This window comes from Heteronotia binoei, chromosome 2, assembly GCF_032191835.1.
Source record: "Heteronotia binoei isolate CCM8104 ecotype False Entrance Well chromosome 2, APGP_CSIRO_Hbin_v1, whole genome shotgun sequence".
In the NCBI taxonomy this organism is placed as follows: Eukaryota; Metazoa; Chordata; class Lepidosauria; order Squamata; family Gekkonidae; genus Heteronotia; species Heteronotia binoei.
Window position 1 is genome coordinate 29,628,510 of NC_083224.1, and position 19,595 is coordinate 29,648,104.

At 46.8% G+C, this 19,595-nt stretch overlaps 1 protein-coding gene across 1 annotated transcript; it reads left to right on the forward strand.

The window, feature by feature from the left end:
• Positions 1 to 85: 85 nt before the first annotated feature.
• On the forward strand, positions 86 to 15,907 carry ANKRD60 (ankyrin repeat domain 60). The gene is made up of 4 exons (XM_060232970.1): positions 86 to 320; positions 4,408 to 4,538; positions 8,597 to 8,762; positions 15,648 to 15,907. The coding sequence occupies exons 1-4, from the start codon at positions 86 to 88 to the stop codon at positions 15,905 to 15,907; spliced, it is 792 nt and encodes a 263-aa protein (XP_060088953.1).
• Positions 15,908 to 19,595: the final 3,688 nt, after the last annotated feature.

Below are 19,595 nucleotides of genomic sequence, written 5' to 3' on the forward strand. Positions count from 1 at the left end.
CAGCAGCAGTACTCAGATGAATGGTTTCTTTTGAAAGATGCTGAGCCGGAGAAGGACGAAAGACAGCATTTTTTCTCCGAGCAAGATGGGGATGAATTTTCACACGAGCTCCCTCTTGCGACGGCAGCACTCAGTACGCTCAGGGGATTTCGTTAACACCATCCGGCTTTTCGGTGTCAAACTGCACATTGTGGAAACGGAGGAGACCTTCTCTGTGCCTGAATGTCACCGTGATCTCATGATGGGCAATCTGAAGTGCCGACTGGAGCTGTTGGTTGGGATCCCTGTGAATTTTCAGCGCCTCCAGTATCTGGATGAAGGTGAGGTCCCTTTGTGTACAAAAGCTGTGTCTGGCCTTTAAAAATGTTACACAAAAATGGTCCTTTCCTTGCATGGGTCAGATCAGTTTGGTGTAGTGGTTAAGTGTGCGGCCTCTTATCTGGGAGAACCGGGTTTGATTCCCCACTCCTCCATTTGCAACTGCTGGAATGGCCTTGGGTCAGCCATAGCTCGTAGGAGTTGTCCTTGAAAGGGCAGCTGCTGTGAGAGCCCTCTCAGCCCCACCCATCTCACAGGGTGTTTGTTGTGGGGGAGGAAGGGAAAGGAGATTGTGAGCCACATTGAGACTGAGATTTGGAGAGGAGGGGGGATATAAATCCAATGTTGTCTTAAGGTTGGGCTCCCTAAGCTTTTTGAGCATGGGAGCATATTTGGAATTCTGATGTGGCCTAGTGGACGCAGCAACGAAATGGCTTCTACGGGAAGTGGAACCAGACAAAATGATTGCTACAGCTTAACACAGTGTAGATCCTTGTGTTGTGGTGGCCAAAGCAACATTTTTTAAAAAATCTGTGCAGCCAATCAGAAGCTTTGCTGGGAAAAAGTCCTACCTGACCCCAACGACTTCCAGAAATGAGGCACCACACTGGGTCTCCTAGTTTAAGGGAAGGTGTGGTCTTCTGAAATTTGACACATTTCAAATGCTGGCTGCCAAACAGAATTGGGGTTGCCACTCTGACTAGTCCTGCTGTTCCTTTGCAAAGTTCTGAATGGCTCAGATGCCCCACATTTATCCTCATGGCAGTTTGTGAGGTGTCTCAGCCTAACCTACAGCCGCTAGCAAGCTTTGCTGGTACCTAGTCAGTTCTAAGGCTGAACTTAGAATCTGAACTCAGATCTCCCTGAATTAGCTCAATGCTCTAGGCCAGGGTTTCCCAAACTTTCCCCCCTTGTGGCCATGTTATTTTTACACTTCTCCTTCATGGCCCACTAAAATTCAGGGGTGGAGCCAGGAGACTTTGGGGTTGGAGCCGGGAGACAAGAATTATGTCATTTCCTGTGTTGTCACTTCCAGTCAAGGGCCAACACAAAGACGTTGGGGGATGGAAGGAAGGAAAACTGAGCTCAGGCTTTGCAGCCTGTGTCAGTCTTCAAGCCTAGTTTTTATCTGCACAACACAGAGACGTTGGGGGATGGAAGGAAAACAGAGCTCGGGCTTCAAGCCTAGCTTTTCTCTGCACAACACAGAGATGGGAAAGGAAGGAAGCAGAGTAGAGCTCATGCTTTGCTGGGGGCGGGGCTAGCTCTGGCTTTTCTTGTGACCCGGTATTGAGGCTTCCGTGGCCCGGTACCAGGTTGCGACCCTGTAAATGGGAACCGCTGCTCTAGGCAATCTACCTCACTGCACCATTCCTCAAAGGTTTACTTCCAGACTTCCGTGTTGCAACATAATAAGAGCCAGTGTGGTATGGTGGTTAGGTGACAGAGTACATTCCTGGGACACAACATCTACTGTCCATCCCTGGACCAATGGAGGCCAGGCTGCATTCTACACGGACCAGGGCCTTCTCAGTGGCAGCACTTGAAATGTGAAATGCCCTCCTGGAAGCCATAAGGGCCCTGTGGGATCTCAATTCTTCAGGGTCTGCAAAACTGAGTTATTTTGACAGGCCTTTGGTACCTAAACCGGGAGAAGACTGCAACCCTATGCTACTAAGAAACTGCGATCACTACGGGATCACTGTTAGTAAAGGACGATCCCACCTAGGTTGTTGCTGAACCGCACCATAAAATGTTTTAATTGTATGTATTGTTTGAAGTTATTTGAACTAATAGCCACCCTGAGTCCACTTGTGGAGAGGGTGGGATAACAATTCAAGGTAGCAAAATTCAAGGTAATAATAATAAAGTGGGATCTAGGTAGGATTGCCAATCTCCAGGTAGGGCCTGGAGAGCTCCAGAATGACAACTGATCTCCAGACTATAGGGATCAGTTCTGCAGACGAAGGCAGCTTGAGGAGGTGGATCTATCCTGCGGAAGCCCTTCCCAAACCCTGCCCTCTTCAAGTTCCATCCCCACATCTCCAGAGATTTCTCTCCCTGGAGCTGGCAAGCAAGCCTCAAGGGGGAGGGTGTTCCAAGGGTGAGGTGCCACCACAGAGGATGCCCTGTCTGTAGTTGCACCTGCCTCACCTCTGAAGAAGGGAGTACAGAGAGCAGAACTTGAGGGGCAGAGCCTTAATCGGCTATGGGAAGAGACGCTTCTTGAGATAATAATAGATGCAAAAGTGTGTGGGCACCATTCGGCAAAAGTTAGGAATGGATTATCAGAGATTCGTAGTGGGTATAAACTGTTTTCACCAAACACAGAATTCTAGTCAAAAATTTTTACAGCCAAGTTTCCAAGTCTTCTCTATGTTTTGTATGTGTGTTGATCAATGTTTTATTTACTTGTTAAATGTATTTCTTGCTTTCTCCCCCAGTTATACTGGTATTAGCAGGGGTTGTTTTGTAGAAAAATAGGTGGTGGAGCTCATTAGCATATGCCACCCCCCACCACTCTAAAACAACCTGATGCAAGAAAAAAGAGCCCTGGGTGAGTGAGGCTGCTTGGGCTGGCTAGAGATCCAGCCAGCCCAAGCAGGCCTCACTCACCTTGGGCTCTCCTTGGCCACCCCCACCCCACCGTCAAAAGGCCAGCAAGCCACCCACCACCCAAAATCATGTAAGAAGTGGAGAAAGGGTGGTGTTGGCTTCTTCAGGAGTTAATGAGGGCTGCTGGGGGTGTGGCAAAGCCCCTAGTGGCTGGCTGGCTGCTCACTCTCCTAATTCAGGGATTGTTATGCAGCTGCACCTACTATTCAATGGACAAGGTAGGTGGGGAGGAAGAGGGGGAACCATCAGAAAGGTTCAGGAGCTATGCTCCTGTAAGAACCTGCTGAATCTGAGGCCTGGGTATTAGGGAATTATGGATTAATCCAGTTTTACAACTGACTGATAATGGTAACTGGTCTGTGGAGGCCTGGTAATCTTACACATAATATGGAAGCTTGTGCCCAATGAGAGGGACACACGACCCATCGCAAGGTGCATCTGTCTGATCTGTACATGTAGTCCACCTAAAAGACTCTGGATGACCTCATGAATTAACATGACCAGTGTGGTGTAGTGTATACAGTGTTGGACTAGGGATGTGGGAGACCCAGGTTCAAATCTCCGTTCTGCCATGCAAGCTTGCAGGATAGCCTTGGGCTGGTCACATGCTCTCAGCCCAGGGCTTTTTTGGGAGTAGGAACTCCTTTGCATATTAGGCTACACGTTCCTGATGCAGCTAATCCTCCTGGAGCTTACAGTAGGCCCTGTACTAAAAGTTCCTGCTACAAAAAGAGTTCCTGCTACAAAAACAAACAAACAAACTAAACCTGTTTCAGCCTAACCCACCTCACAAGGTGGTAGTGGTGAGAACAAGATAGAAGAGAGAACAGCCACTCTGGATGTAAGCCCTCAGCCAGAAATGTGGGGTGTAAATGAAATGAATAAATAAATGTTCACTATTTTTCTCAGTTCAAGACAGTTTGCCACAATGACAACCTTTGTCGAACCTTCTTATTGACACATAACCTATCACCAGGGGTCATTTTGTACAAAAATAGGAGCCGAAGCTCATAAGCATAACTCATTAGCATATGCCACCTCCCCCCCCCCAGCCAAAAGCAACCTGATGCAAGAAAGGAGAGCTCTGGGAGAGTGAGGCCTGCTTGGGCTGGCTAGAGATCCTCCTGGGCCTACCCTCCCTACCAAGTCAAAAGACCAGCAAGCTACCCGCCACCCAAAATCACATAAGACGTGGAGAAAGGGTGACGTGGGCTTCTCCAGGGGTTAACGAGGGCTGCTGGGATGTGGCAAAGCCCTTGGTGGGTGATTGGCTGCCTGCTCTCCTAATCCAGGGGCTGTTATGCAGCTGCACCTGCTGTTCAATGGACAAGGTAGGCAGGTTGGGGAGGAAGAGGAGAACCCTCAGAAAGTTTCAGGAGCTGTGCGCCTGTGAGCTTCAACTAATCTGAGGCCTGCCTATCGCCCTCTTCTTCCTGTCACTCCCATTCTTGATTTCCCCTCACCTCTCCACAGCGGATCTCCCTGACTATTCAACTTTTAAGGACAATGATATTATCCACGGTTCAACCCTCACCATGCGAATTTGGTCCCAAGATGCCTGGGGGCGCCTCGTGAAGGCAGCTGCAAAAGGAAATATCAGAAAGGTTGGTTTCTTCGCAAAAGCAAAGATGTGGATACTTCTTGCCGAAACAGCACTGGCTGTTTTGTATTGTTTGTGTTGCTGCCATAGAGGGGCAGTCAAGGTGGTCAGCACTCTCCTTGACAACATGGTATCTTGATATCTCAGATATGGCCCAGGCTTCCTCGGGAGATGATGGGCTCTCCTTCCTTGGAGGTTTTTGAACAGAGGCTAGATGGCCATCTGACAGTAATGCTGATTCTGTGAACTTGGGCAGATCATGAGAGGGAGGGCAGTGCTTAGTTCCTGCGGCCCTTCCTTACACGCCCAGGGAAATGCTGGTTGCAAATTTAGGGTCAGACAGAAAAAAACCAGAAGAAACATAGAGTATCTCTAGGAATTGCCTGAAAGTCTATGAATTAACTGTAGCATTTCCAACAATTGTTAGACCTTCCAGGTTTTCTGCAGAAGTGAAATAAGGACACAGTTGTCATCCTGCACCCCCCACCGTCCCTTCCCCAAACCGTCCTGCCAGTCGCCAAGGTCGGCATGGCAACCTTGTGTAACTTCCCCCTCCTTAAACGTCCAGGTTAGTGGTCAGAAGACTGTAAACTCCCCATTCATAACCTGAACATGCTTAAATAACATTTATTGAGAAGTGAGGGAAACAACGACAGACAGGGAGGTTTAACAAATAACAGTATGAATTAAAGTTATGTCAGTCCCAAATTTAGGTCAAAAAGAGAAGAAAGTCTTCTAGTCACTTTTCCTCAGAGTCAGAGAAACCCCTTTTCCTCACAGTATTGAGGGATTACTCCAGAAGACAGTGACTTCTCTACTAACTGCCTTTCTCTGTCTTCACAGGCTTTTTCCTCCTCACTCTTGTTTCCCCCAGGAACTTCTGCTTTAGAAATTTTTCACACCATACAGAGGAAAAAACCACCTCCACTTCTTGTGGCAACTTCCCGCTCTTTCCTCGCTCTCCCAGCCTCCTTGTAGGAAGCACCCAGGGCTGGATTAAAAATTAGGTCAAGTAGGCACTGGCCTATGGGCCCTCGTTCCATTAGGGGCCCCAGGCCGGCTTGTCCCCCCATTTCCCTCTTGCTTGCAGCCCTCCCAGCCTGCACGAGCAGCCAGCAACTGAGCTGCTCTTTGCCCAACTTGCCTGGTACTGTTGCCAAGTTTGCCTCTCTCTGCCTCTCCACTGCAACTTTGGCAAAGGGGCCTTTTGAGAAGGTACCTGCGGGGGCCACAGACTGTGGGGTGGGCGTTCCAACTCTGAGATAATTTGCGAAGGGGCCCCTGAGATTTTGACTGCTTAGGGGCCTCCACAGGGTTTAATTCGGCCCTGGAAGCACCTCTAGAAGATAGTGTCTTTAGGCTGGCCTACTATGCAGGTGAAAGCATGTTGCACAGTTTTAAGTAATAAAGAATTTTTAGGGTAAACCAAAGAGGCTGAGAACCCCAAAAAATTCAAAGATACAATGTGTGATAAGAGTATTCAAATGAACCAATCCTGTTACCTGCACAAAAGATAACACCAGTATTTTAAATGCTAGCAAGTAAAAAAACAAACAAATGCCCACAAGTGGTAAGATAAAATACAAATGCGATACATATTTCGGCACAGAGACTTCATCAGTGGTTTATAACCCTAATTAGTTTATAGCCCTCTCACACCATGAAAAGCATAATACATCACAAGAACCAGCAAGAGAACAGAATTAAGAACCTGAAATATATCATGAACTCCCTATGCGGTATAAGTTCAGTGAGATGCATAAATGATATTGTTAATTGGACCAGATGCATCCAAATGGGTCTAAAAGAATTGAATCTTGGTTGTGTATAATGAGTTTATAATGTATTCCAAGTTTTTACTAGAATTATCCTACTCCACCTTTGGGTTCTCAACCTCTCTGGCTTACCCCGATCTTATTTCCAAGCCTATCCAATCACAATGTGCATACAAATAGTTTCTGAGGATAGGCATGTTGGTCTGCAGTAGGAGAGCTAGATTCAAGTCCAGTAGCACCTTAGAAACCAACAAGATTTTAGGGGTTGAAGTTTTCAAGAGTCAAAGCTCACTTCATCAGGTACAAGTAGGTAGATTCCTGATTCCTTGTCAGAGAGTGGAAGGGATGCTGAAGAGAAAGGAGCCATGCTGCAAAGGCACAGCGCTGAATGCTTGATTACACCTGCGAGAATTGCTTCGGCATATACCAGTTTGGTATAGTGGTTAAATGTGCAGACTCTTATCTGGGAGAACTGGGTTTGATTCTCCACTTCTCCACTTGCACCTGCTAGCATGGCCTTGGGTCAGCCATAGCTCTGGCAGAGGTTGTCCTTGAAAGGGCAGTGCTGGGAGAGCCCTCTCCAGCCCTACCCATCTCACATGGTGGCTGTTGTGGGGGAGGAAGATAAAGGAGATTGTGAGCCGCTCTGAAATTCGGAGTGGAGGATGGGATATAAATCCAATATCATCGTCAATATCATCATCATAACAAATGTACATACAGTGACAAGAGAACTAGTGTGCCTGTAGTAATTCCAGATTAGTATCTGGGAGACCCACGTTCAAATTAAGAACATAAGAGAAGCCATGTTGGATCAGGCCAGTGGCCCATCCAGCCCAATACTCTGTGTCACACAGTGGTCAAAAAACCAGGTGCCATCAGGAGATCCATCAGTGGGGCCAGGACACTAGAAGCCCTCCCACTGTGCCCCCCAAGCACCAAGAATACAGAGCATCACTGCCCCAGACAGAGAGTTCCATTGATACCCTATGGCTAAGAGCCACCGATGGACTTCTGCTCCAGATGTTTATCCAACTCCCTTTGAAACTGTCTATTTTTGTAGCCACCACCACTTCCTGTGACAGTGAATTCTTGCTTGTGTCATGAAACCTCATTGGATGATCTTGGGCCAGTCACACTATCTTATCCTAACCTACTCACAGGGTTATTGTGAGGCTCAAAAGGAGGGAAGGAGAATGATATGAGCTGCTTTGGGTCCCCACTGAGGAGACAGGGTAAAATGCTGGCCATAGAGTTTCTGGCAATTGCTAGACCTACCCTTGTCATCTCTGATAAGCTCTAGGAATGATCAGGAACTTGATGGTCAGAACTTCCAGTAAGTTAGGTAAGGCCTGATTTTTCTTTTGGGATGCTGCCCCTTCACAAAACTTCCCACCGCACTATTAAGCAACCCTATACCACCACAGTGGGCCCCATGCTCAGTGGGTCCTGTCTCTGGAAAGTTTATTTTAAAATAATCTGCTGAGGATGATAATAGTATAAAGTAGTGAAGTTATTTTGGACCTGAACTAAAAATTCACAGATTTACTAGAAGCTCCCAAAAGCAAAAAACTGGAGAAGGGGGGAACAGGAGAGGCAGGTAGCTGAGGAAAGGAGATGGTCAGGAAGGTGGAATTCTGGGAAAAAGAAATCTCCACAAGGCCAAGTCATAGGATGGGCATGTTTCAAAGAAGGGAAAATGGGAAGCAGGAAGCCAAGAGAAAAGGATGGTTGAATTTTTGCTCAATAGTTTGACCCATATAATCAGTAAAAGATCTCCCAAGCATCTGTTTTCTCCAGGGAAACTGATATCTGTCATCTGGAAACAAGATGTAATTCTGTGGGGTTTCTGGGTCCCACATGGAGGCTGGCATTCCCCTGGTCATGGTCCAACATGCTCATTTCCCCTCCAAAACATGGCCCCCCATAGCAATAACTTTTCTTGAAACTGTCAGATCTACAGCAACTGCTGTCCTGTAGCACATGCGTGGTTTGCCTTTCCCGAGTACAGGTGTGGGAACATCAACATTTTAACCAAACTGGGTTTATTTTCTGCATTGCCCTTCCGTCCTCGTAAGTCAACTCTCACACAGCACTGTTTCTTTACAAATCTGGCAAAGGAATCTACAGGATAACTGGAATGCAGTGGAGATCCTTGCGTAAACAGGGAAAATGCTGGCCACCATTTTACTCCTTTGCCAACCACGAGAAGCTTGAAGCATGTAATAGGTAGTGAGTACAATAATGAGTCAATCCTTGGGTAACGGTTTATGTCTTCCCTTGACAGCTGCATGGTTTAGGAGCAACAAAGACCTCCTTATTTAACACGGCACATTCAAACTTGCTGAAACCAGAAGAAAGGACAGCGTGGATAGAACACCGAAGTTTTGTGGCCTTATTCGTGACTGTGCGGAGAGGCCTGCTGAAAGCTGTGGAATTTCTGCTTCAAAATGGTAGTATTCTAAGTTCAGAAGCCATTCATTGTACCTGTGTATGTTAACATTATGTTGTTGAAGGCTTTCACAGCTGGAGTTCATTAGTAGTTGTAGTTTTTCCAGGCTCTATGGCCATAGTCTTGGCATTGTGAGACCTGATGTTTTGCCAGCAACCAGCATCCTCAGAGTTATAACCCAGAAAACTGGAGTTCTCTCTGGTTAAAGAGAGAAGAAGATGGTAGGCAGGTAATTTATATCTATTCAGGAAGATGGGGTAAGGCTGAGTCATTATCTTGTAGTAGGGTTGCCAAGTCCAATTTAAGAAATATCTGGGGACATTGGCGGTGGAGCCAGGAGACTTTGGGGGTGGAGCCAAGATCAAGGCTGTGACAGGCATAATTGAACTCCAAAGGGAGTCTGACCATCACATTTAAAGGGACGGCACGCCTTTTCAATGCCTTCCTTCCATAGGAATTAATGAAGGATAGGGGCACCTTCTTTTGGGGCTCATAGAATTGGACCCCCTGGTCCAATCATTTTGAAACTTGGGGGATATTTTGGGGAGAGGCACTAGATGCCGTACTGAAAATTTGGTGCCTCTATCACAAAAAACAGCCCCCCCCTGGAGCCCCAGATACCAGAGGATCAATTCTCCATTATTTTCTATGGGAATAAATCTCCATAGGGATAACAGAGTTCCCAGCAGACATTTCCCTCCCTTCTCCCTGCTTTCTGACGACCCTGAAGTGGGGGAGGGCCTCCAAACTGGGGGATCCCCTGCCCCCACCTGGGGATTGGCAACCCTATCTTGTAGGAGCTTCCCAGGTTGTGCCATGCTAATGGAGGATCTTTCCTGAGGAGGTTCTTTTGTATATGAATTGGCTATTGAAATTCTAATCTTATCTGCAGTGCAGTTGTAAGATGTAGAGCATTTTGTGTTTTTCAGGACGGGAAACTATGCCCTATTCATTTTTAAACTCCCTTCCTGTTGAAATTGTGTTTATGTTTATGGATTTCAATGGCTTCCCTGTGTAATCTGACGTGGTAATTGGATGTATTATCTGGCATTATAAGGTCTTGGAATAAGATAATGTGTCCTGTTTGAGTTACGCTACGTTCAGCCACTGCTGATTTTTCAGCTTGGCTTAGTCTGCAGTGTCTTTCATGTTCTTTTATTCTTGTCTGGATGCAACGTTATGTGGTCCCGATGTAATCATTTCCCATATTACAGATCTCCAAGAAACAGTTAGAGTTGACCTTAATTAACAACAATAATATTGTACTAATGCTAAAGACAGGCCTGCATGTTTAGGGTTATTGATGGCCCAGAGATCTCCCAGAATTCCAACTGATATCCAGGCTACAGTGACCAGTTCCCTTGGAGGAAATGGCTGCTTTGGAGGGTGGTCTAGGGTTGTCAGGTTCTCCCTGGCTGCCCACAGGGGATGGAGGGATAGGGGTGCTAGATCCAGGTTGCAGAACTCCTGGAGATTTGGGGATGGAGCCTGGGGAGGACAGGGGCCTCAGTGGGGTACAGTGCCATAGAGTCCACCTTCTAAAGCATCCATTTTCTCCAGGGGAACTCATCTCTGTAGTCTGGAGCAGGGCTCATTTTGTAGCAGGAGCTCCTTTGCATATTAGGCCACATCCCCTTGATGCAACCAATCCTCTAAGGCAGGGGTCCCCAACCCCTGGGCCGCGGACTGGTACTGGTCTGTGGCCTGTTAGCTACAAGGTCGCACAGCAAAAGGGAGGGCAGCGGCAGCAGCAAGACACGTGATGCATGTCAGGATTTTTTTTCTTCTTCAGACAGCTGCCTTTGCTCCAGCTTACCTCCTGCCTTCTGAGGCAGAAACTGAGAGAGAAAAGGAGGGATGTGGCTGGGTTGGCTGGGCTCTGCCCCCTTTTGGCTGCTTTCCCTTGCTCACTTCCTCGATATGCCAACCAGGTGCTGAAGTTAGGGGCAGTGGGCGAAACAAATTGTGACATGGAGATCTGGTCTGGCATGGTGGGGAGGGAGGGGAGGATGGAGGGAAGGGAAGGGATGAGAGAGTGGTGGCAGGGCAGCTCCAGCAGAGGAAAAGTCCGACGAGCGGGTAGAAACTGTGGATCTGTTTGGCCCACTGGCCGGGGCTTGGGCACTGAGTGAGCTGCAGGGAAGGAGCTGTCGGAAAATGGAGAGTTGTTGGCTGGGCGGGCCTAGCTAGTGCGACGGACAGGGCTCTTCTTAGAGGTGTGATTTCATTCCACGAAGGGAGGGAGGCTCAGCAGGAGCGGGTCAGGGGTGAACTCAGCCAGGAGCGAGAGAAAGATCTGGTAAGCCCAAGGTGGGGTTTTGCCTAATGCAGTTGTGAAATCTCCTTGCGGCCAATTTAGGAGGTATTCCCTCCCACCCTGTTCCCTCTTTCCGGGGACTTTCTGTGGCTACAGTCACTTTGTGTTATATTCTTAGTCTGTTTTGGACTCTGGGTAGGTTATACAAAGTGAGTTCTGAGGCATCACACCTAAAATGACACTGCAAAATGAACCCCCCTCTCCCCGCAGACTCCCAGTGTAGATGTGTGGTGTGTTGTATAATTATTTCATGATATATTACAATGTAATTATAGAAATAAAGTGTGCAATTGTATCATCCCAAAACCATCGCTGCCACCCCCCCCCTCCTCCCCACCAGTCATTGGAAAAATTGTCTTCCACAAAACCAGTCCCTAGTGCCAAAAAGGTTGGGGACCACTGCTATAAGGGCTTATAGTAGGCACTGTAATAAGAGCCCTGTAAGCTCTTGGAGGATTGGCTACATCAGGTTACATCAGTGTGGCCTAATATGCAAAGGAGCTCCTGCTACAAAATTAGCCCTGGTGGAGTGATGTAATTCTGGGGTATCCCCAAGTCCCACTGGCATCCTTAGGTTGGACTCTGTGGCATTCTACCCCTTTTGGGGTCCTTTCCTTCTCCAAACGCCAACTTCTTTGGGTTCCACCTCCAAATCTCCAGGGATCTCCCAACCTGGTGTGGCGGTGGCTGAGACAGGGTTGCTAGGTCTATATTGGAAAATACCTGGAGATTTTGGGGGTGCAGCCAGGAGAGGGTGGGGTTTGGGGAGGGGAGGGGAGGGGGCACAGCATGGTACAATGCCATGGAGTCCACCCTTCAAAGCAGCCATTTTCTCCAGGGGAGCTGATCTCTGCTAGCTGGAGATCAGTTGTAAAAGTGGGAGATCTCCTGGCCCCACCTGAACGCTGGCAACCCTAGCTGAGAGCAACTTGTGAGGGGACATTACTTTAAACTTTCACATGGAGATTAAAAGAAGAGTCTCAGAGCGGCTCACAATCTCCTCTACCTTCCTCTCCAACAACAGACACCCTGTGAGGTGGGTGGGGCTGGAGAGGGCTCTCACAGCAGCTGCCCTTTCAAGGACAACCTCTACCAAAGTTATGGCTGACCCAAGGCCATTCCAGCAGGTGCAAGTGGAAGAGTGGGGAATCAAACCAGTTCTCCCAGATAAGAGTCTGCACACTTAACCAGTACACCAAACTAGCTCTTTGATTGAATTAAAGCAACATGTTAATCACTAAATCACAGTGCTGCTTGATAACTGAATGTTCCCTTACAACATTTAATCTTTGGAGGACACAACCCTTAATCTAAGAAAGACATTGAGGTTTTGTTTATGGGTCTCTGGTTCAAAGTGAAACCCATATTTCTCAACCAATAGTCAATATACTAATTAAGACTTTTATTTCAGAATAATGTGATCTCACTAGAACTGATTAAACAAAATAGATATACACACTGACATACCCCTTAGGAAGCATGCATGTCATTCCTATTCTTCTCAGTTGACTTTAGGAAGCAAGGGTAAAAAAACTTCTTACTTTACCAAAAAAAGTAGAAAACAGATTTCACTGAGGTTACAGGATGTGGCCAACTTATATAGAAGCTATTGTTTAGGCTATGGTTGACAGATCTGGGTTGGGAAACACTTGGATATTTTCAGGATGGAGACTGTGGAGGGTGGGGTTTGGAGAGGGGAGGGACCTCAGCAAGCAGTCCATCCCCTAAAGCAGCCATTTTCTTCAGGCGAACTAATCTTGGTCATTTGGAAATAGAATGCGATAGGGAGAGATCTCCAGGTGCCACCTGGAAGGTGGCAACCCTAGCTGAGGCCAACACATGACTTTACTGAACCTTCTCATTGGTGCTCTCTGGAGGCATGATGGAAGGCACCTCAGAGCATCCCAATGAATGATCATTAATTGCAAACTTCGTTCCATTTGTTCTTGGGTTTATTTGGAACAGTGTTTCACAAATTGTACTTATTTTACTTCACTTGTACCTTAACTTTTCCAAAGTGCCTTCCATCGTTCTCCTCCCCTCCATTTTATAGGTTAGGCCAAGAGTGTGTGACTGGTCCAAGGTCACCCAGTGACCAAGGTCACCCAGTGAGCTTCCATGGCAGAAAGGGGATTTGAACTTGGGTCTTCCAGGATATGACGAAGATGGTGAGGGGTCTGGAGACAAGTCCTATGAAGAAAGGTTGAAGGAGCTGGGCATGTTTAGCCTGGAGTGGAGGCGGCTGAGAGATGATATGATCACCATCTTCAAGTACTTGAAGGGCTGTCATATTGAGGATGATGTGGCCCCAGAAGGCAGGACCAGAATCAGTGGATTGAAATTAAATCAAAAGAGTTTCCAGCTCAACATTAGGAAGAAATTCCTGACCGTTAGAGCGATTCCTCAGTGGAACAGGCTACCTCGGGAGGTGGTGGGCTCTCCTTCCTTGGAGGTTTTTAAACAGAGGCTAGATGGCCATCTGACAGCAATAAAGATCCTGTGAATTTAGGGGGAGGTATTTGTGAGTTTCCTGCATTGTGCAGGGGGTTAGACTAAATGACCCTGGAGGTACCTTCCAACTCTATGATTCTGTGATTCTACTCTGGCACTCTAACCACTACACACCACACTGGCTCAAGCAGTAGTATTCCGCTTTCCCTAGGTCTTAAAACAAATGACTTAAAATTTTGGGGGCATATTAACTGTTCCCCATTGTTCTGATTTTCTGTATGCAAAGAATTCTTTCCCCCTTGCTATAGGGAAAGCATTTTGGGGGAAAGCAATTCCCATGTCTGTAGCCTGAAGGAGTTATGTTCCATTCTAAGCAGCACACCAGGATTTTACCACCTTGGCCTTGGCTCAACATTTGAGCTATACAGAAAGGGAGTTGCTGATTTTAGGGGTACATTTGGCATTCTGACACAGCATGGTAGGTGCAGCAACAAAATGGCTGCTAGAAATGGCTGCCATTGGGGGCAGAGCTAGGATTGCCGGGTTCAATTCAAGAAATATCTGTGGAATTTGGGGGTGGAGCCAGGAGAATTTGGGGGTGGAGCCAGCAGCAATTGTGACAAGCATAATTGAAGTCCAAAGGGAGTTCTGACCACATTTAAAGGGACCTCACACCTTTTAAATGCCTTCTGTCCATTTGAAATAATGAAGAATATGGGCACCTTATTTTGGGGCTCATAAAATTGGACCCTCTGGTCCAATCTTTTTGAAACTTGGAGGGTAATTTGGGGAGAGGCACAGGATGGTGTATCTACCTCAAAAATTTGGTGTATCTACCTCAAAAAACAGCCCCCCCCCCAGAGCCTCAGATACCCACGGATCAATTCTCCATTATACCCTATGGAAATCAGTTTCCATAGGGAATAATGGAGCGCTCAGCAGATATTTCCCTTCCCCCCTCCCCCCTCTCCCTGCTTTCTGATGACCCTGAAGCGGGAGGAGGGCCTGCAAACTGGGATCCCCTTCCCCTACCTGGGGATTCAGCAACCAAAAGAGTAAGATGGAAAAAAGGAAGCAGGTAAGAAGCACTAAGGCATCCACGATAAACCAGCCTCAAATATGAAAACTTCCTAGATTTATAAATATAGCATAAAGAACTTATACAAAAGTGCAATATATATCACATCCGAATCCAACGTCCTTTCATTTACAGCAAGTGTGTATATCAGGGGTGGCCAACGGTAGCTCTCCAGATATTTTTTGCCTACAAATCCTATCAGCCCCAGCCAGGATGGCCGATGGCTGGGGCTGATGGGATTTGTAGGCAAAAAAAAACATCTCGAGAGCTACCATTGGCCACCCCTGGTATATATAATCATTGCAAGTTTATGTGTGTGTAAAATCATGTGATGTATATGATGCCGTTGTTAATCTGCAGAATATTTGAGCTATTTGCTATGTATGAATGATTTAAACGATTTTGAAGCTTGTAGAAGCCTCTTGTGAAACAGGGCAATATGTGCATCCCTGTTGAGGTCATGTGCCTTGCTGTTGTTATTTTCTACACAGGCTACTGCTGAAAGAAGTTTTGGAGTGTTGGCCTCTGTTTTCACGGCCTGCCTTACCACACCCTGGACCTACCACTTCAAAGAATAAGAACACTTGCTGTAAATGAAAGGATGTTGGATTCGGGTGTGATATATATTGCACTTTTGTATAAGTTCTTTATGCTATTTTTATAAATCTAGGAATTTTTCGTATCTGAGGCTGGTTTATCGCGGATGCCTTAGTGCTTCTTACCCACCTGGGAATTGGCCCTAGGCGGAGCCCACTGAAAATAATTGGCAAAGCTTAACTTCAGTAGCAAAGCGTAGATCCTTGTGCTGTGATGGCAGCTGCTGCCAAAGCAACATTTAAAAAATCTGTCCAACCAATCAGAAGCCTTGCTGGACAAAAGCCCCACCCACTTTCTAAAAATACTTGGCAGGCAGCAGAGAAGGGGTTGGTGGGCACCTAATGCTGAGGACATGAAAGGGTTTGTCTTAGTTGATTTAACACTTGAAAATATATACAAGCTCAAGTCCATTGGATTCCCCTTGTGCCTCATTTTCTCTCCAGGTGCTGATCCAAGATACCGAAGTCCACTGGGTAGAACAGCCCTTCACGTCGCTGCTGCGGGGGGCCAGCTTGCCTGTGTAGAAACGCTTCTCATCTATGGGGCCCAGGTCTCTGATGAGGACCATGCTGGAATTAGCGCTATGTCCACGGCCCGTCTGTGGGGCCAGAAAGAAACCGAACGCAGGCTGTTTCAGTGCCAGTGGCGGATGCGAATGGCTAGCAGACGTGCCTCGACATGCCCAAGCCTGAAGGGAAAGTAGAAACCTAGACACAGGGCCTCAGCTGAAAAGGGGCCAGATCGTTCACTTGAGGAGTAACCAGCTCAGCTTGTGTTTCTTTCAGACACGTTAACTGTACATTATTGAAACAGAGGGGAATTTTTTTTTTGAAAAAACAACAAAAAAAATCAGTGCTGAAGAGCTGGCCTTATGCTCCTATTAGGTATGGGAATCTCTGTAATAGGGATCAGGAATATTTGAAAGCTGCTTTTTGGTGTAGTGGTTAATTGTGGGGACTCTTATCTGAGAGAACCAAGTTTGATTCCCCACTTGGCTGGAATGGCCTTGGGTCATCCAGAGCTCTTGCAGAGCTGTCCTTAAAAGGGCAGCTTCTGTGAGAGCTCTCTCAGCTCCACTGACCTCACAGGATGTCTGTTGTGGGGGAGGAAGGAAAAGGAGATTGTAAGCTGCTCTGACATTCAGAGTGAAGGGCAGGTTATAACTCCAACATCATCATCTTCCTCTTCTTCTTCCACTTCCTCCTTCTCTTTGGTGTTCAGAACGACATGCACGCTCCTCCCAATTTATCCCCCCCTACTCCCTAGAGAAGTAGGTCAGGCTGAAAGTGACTGTGATTGGTCCAAGGACAGCCACTGGGAGTAAGGGAACAGATCCTTGGACTCCCAGAGAACATTTAAACTACAGCACAGTACTGGCTTTTCCTTCGCTTGGAACTTCTGTTCCTCCACAATGCCCAATCAGTAGCACCTTTAGAAGCTGCCAAGAGGTCTGCTACTTTGGGTCAAGCTACATTTTAATTATATTTGAAGTACTGTGTCAGAGTTCCCTGATCTGACTTTGAAGCAAGCAGTCATGCATGGAAACTTATTTCTCAGTCATGTATGTGTGTGTGCGTGGGGGGGGGGGCAAATTTGGATCAAGATCATGACAGGAAGGGGGGTGGCGTCAGCCTTCCCATCTGCAACTTTTAACCAAACACAACTGGGGGAGGGAAAAGGAGGGACTCTATATGCTGCATTGAGAGCTGTATGCTTACTGTGGACTACAGGTTAAGTCCTCCAATGGAGCAAATGGTGTTTGGGGGCTGTTTGGGGTGAGGAAAATGTTGCCAGGAGTAAAGGCTTAATGTTGCCAGGTCCCCTCTCTGTCACAGTGGGGGGATTTGGGGGTGTTCTAGGGTGGGTGGGATGTCCCCAATGCAATGACATCACCCAGAAGTGATGTCATTATGTTGAGGATGCCGCACAGTGCTGACCTGGGTGCTGGCAACCCTTGCTTAGCTTTATGCAGGATTGCTGTCTATGTATAACATTAGAACAAAGTCGGAGTTAAGTGCACCTTTGACCAACAAAGTTTTATTCAGAATATAAGCTTTCGTGTGCTCCAAGCACACTTCATCAGACGAAGAACCATGTGCAGTGGGCAGAGCTACATATAGCTGGTAGGCAGTTGTTTAGAATGCAAAATGGTACAAATTTACGATCCAATGACAGAATAGTAAAATTAACAAACTGAGGAAACCTTAGATCTTGGTGGCATGAGCATGAGAAAGCAATAAAACAGCAATATGTCAAAATGTGAGAATGTCTTAACCAACTTTGTTGGTCTTAAAGGTGCACTTGACTACTACTTTGTTCTATTGTTTCAGACCAACACGGCTTCCCACTTGGATCTATCTATATCAGGGATGGGGAACCTCTGTCCTGAGGGCCGTCTACGGCCTTCGAGGTCACTTGGTGTGGCCCTTGGGAATTGCTGGATCGAACCGAGCCATGTGGCAGCCTCTCTGGGGCCTGGCTGGCCAGCGAGGATTGTGGGGCCCAGCTGTGCTGTGCAGCAGCCTCCCCAGGGCCAGGCATGGATCACAGGGCCCAGCTGTGCTGTGCAGCAGCCTCCCCAGGGCCAGGCAGGGATCACAGGGCCCAGATGTACTGTGCAGCAGCCTCCCTGGGGCCTGGCTGGCCGGCCAGAATTGCTGCAGGGCCTGGAAAAGTTACTGTCAGAGTTCAGTTTGCACGTGATTATCCCAGATGGTGTGGCCTAATATGCTAATGAGTGTGTGACCTAATATGCTGATATCAGGGGATGTGGTCTAATATGCTACTGAGTTCCTGCTGGGCTTTTTCTACAAAAAAAAGCCAGGTGTGTGCGTGCCAGATTAGACTCTCCCCACATGACTTCAAATAGAAAAACAATTATTTGCATTAATTTTGCTGAATTAATTTTGAATTAATTAATTTTGAATCATTTTTCCTTGGCGGAGCACTGTTTTTTAAGTTGATAATTTTTTATGGCCGCGAATGATGTTATAAATATCCATAATGGCCCTTGGCAGAAAAAAGGTTCCCCACCCCTGATCTATATGTATAATAATATGACGTTTTTCTTGCCCGTAATGGACAGAGGTAAGAAGTCTGGCTGCCCTTGACCGGAACCAGGTTCCCGCCTGGTGGAGCTCTGTGTTGAACAATATCCACGCCCTGCGGGACCCAGGGCTTTCTTTGAGCAGGAATGCACAGGAACGCAGTTCCGGCTGGCTTGGTGTCAGGAGGTGTGGTCTAATATGCAAATTAATCCCTGCTGGGCTTATTCTACAAACAAAGGCCTGGTGGGACCTAATGCAGTTCCATAGGGATCACAAGCCATTTGGTTGAGCACAGTGACAGGAACCATCCTATGGGCACTCCTTTCCCCCTCCCTCTTTTTGTCTTCCTACCTCTTTTCCATCTCCTTGTGGTGCAGGGACATAATTAGAATCTGATGTGTTAAACAGTGTCTGATAATGTTATTTATATATTATTTAAATTGCTCTATGATTTATGATTGTTTTTATTGTTACATTGTTCACTGCCCGGAGCCGTGTGTACTCAGGGGTAGGGCAGTGTATACATTTGAATTTTATAAGGCCTGTGAAGCTGTTCTGCTGGACAGTAGCTGGCTGCGAGCTTTATAACCTGGGAGCCCATGGATCCGGCCTCAACCCATTAAAATTCAAAACAGAGCCAGGATATTAGGATGCTTTCAGAATGCCGTCTTCTGATTGTTTATTGTGTTTTTAAATGATGTTAGTTTATTGTTATAAATTGGGGTGGCCAAACTTGCTTAATGTAAGAGCCACATAGGATAAATCTCAAATGTTTGAGAGCTGCAAGACATGAATGTTAGATGTTTGAGAGCTGCAAGTCAGGAGGGAGGCAAATACATGGGAAGGAAGAGGTGGAAAGAAAGCAAATTTAACTTTAAATGCATTCTCCAAACTGCCTGCTGGTTTGGCTTAGAGAAGTGATTTGAAGAGATAAATGCCTTCTCCAAGCCTGCCAACCGGGTGGTAGGGGCTTCAAGAGTCACACAATATGTGTGAAAGAGCCACATGTGGCTCCTGAGCCGCAGTTTGGACAACCCTGTTATAAATTTTTATGTTGTAACTGCCCTGAGCTTTTTGCAAGGAGGGCAGGGTCTGTCTGTCTGTCTGGCCGTCTGTCCTACCCGTCTGAACTGTCCTACCTGCCTATCTATATGGGGAAGTTCTCTAAAACAAGGGGTTCTCATGTAAAAAAACAAAAGAAATGAAAACAGCAAGTGATTCAGATTCCATTCAGTCCCCCAGCTAACTTAACTGTTCCTCTTATGGTCTCAGTGGACTGGTGCTCCATCAATTGGAAGCCTTCTCTTCCACTGTTTCACTTCAGTGTTTCATTAAAGAGAAATT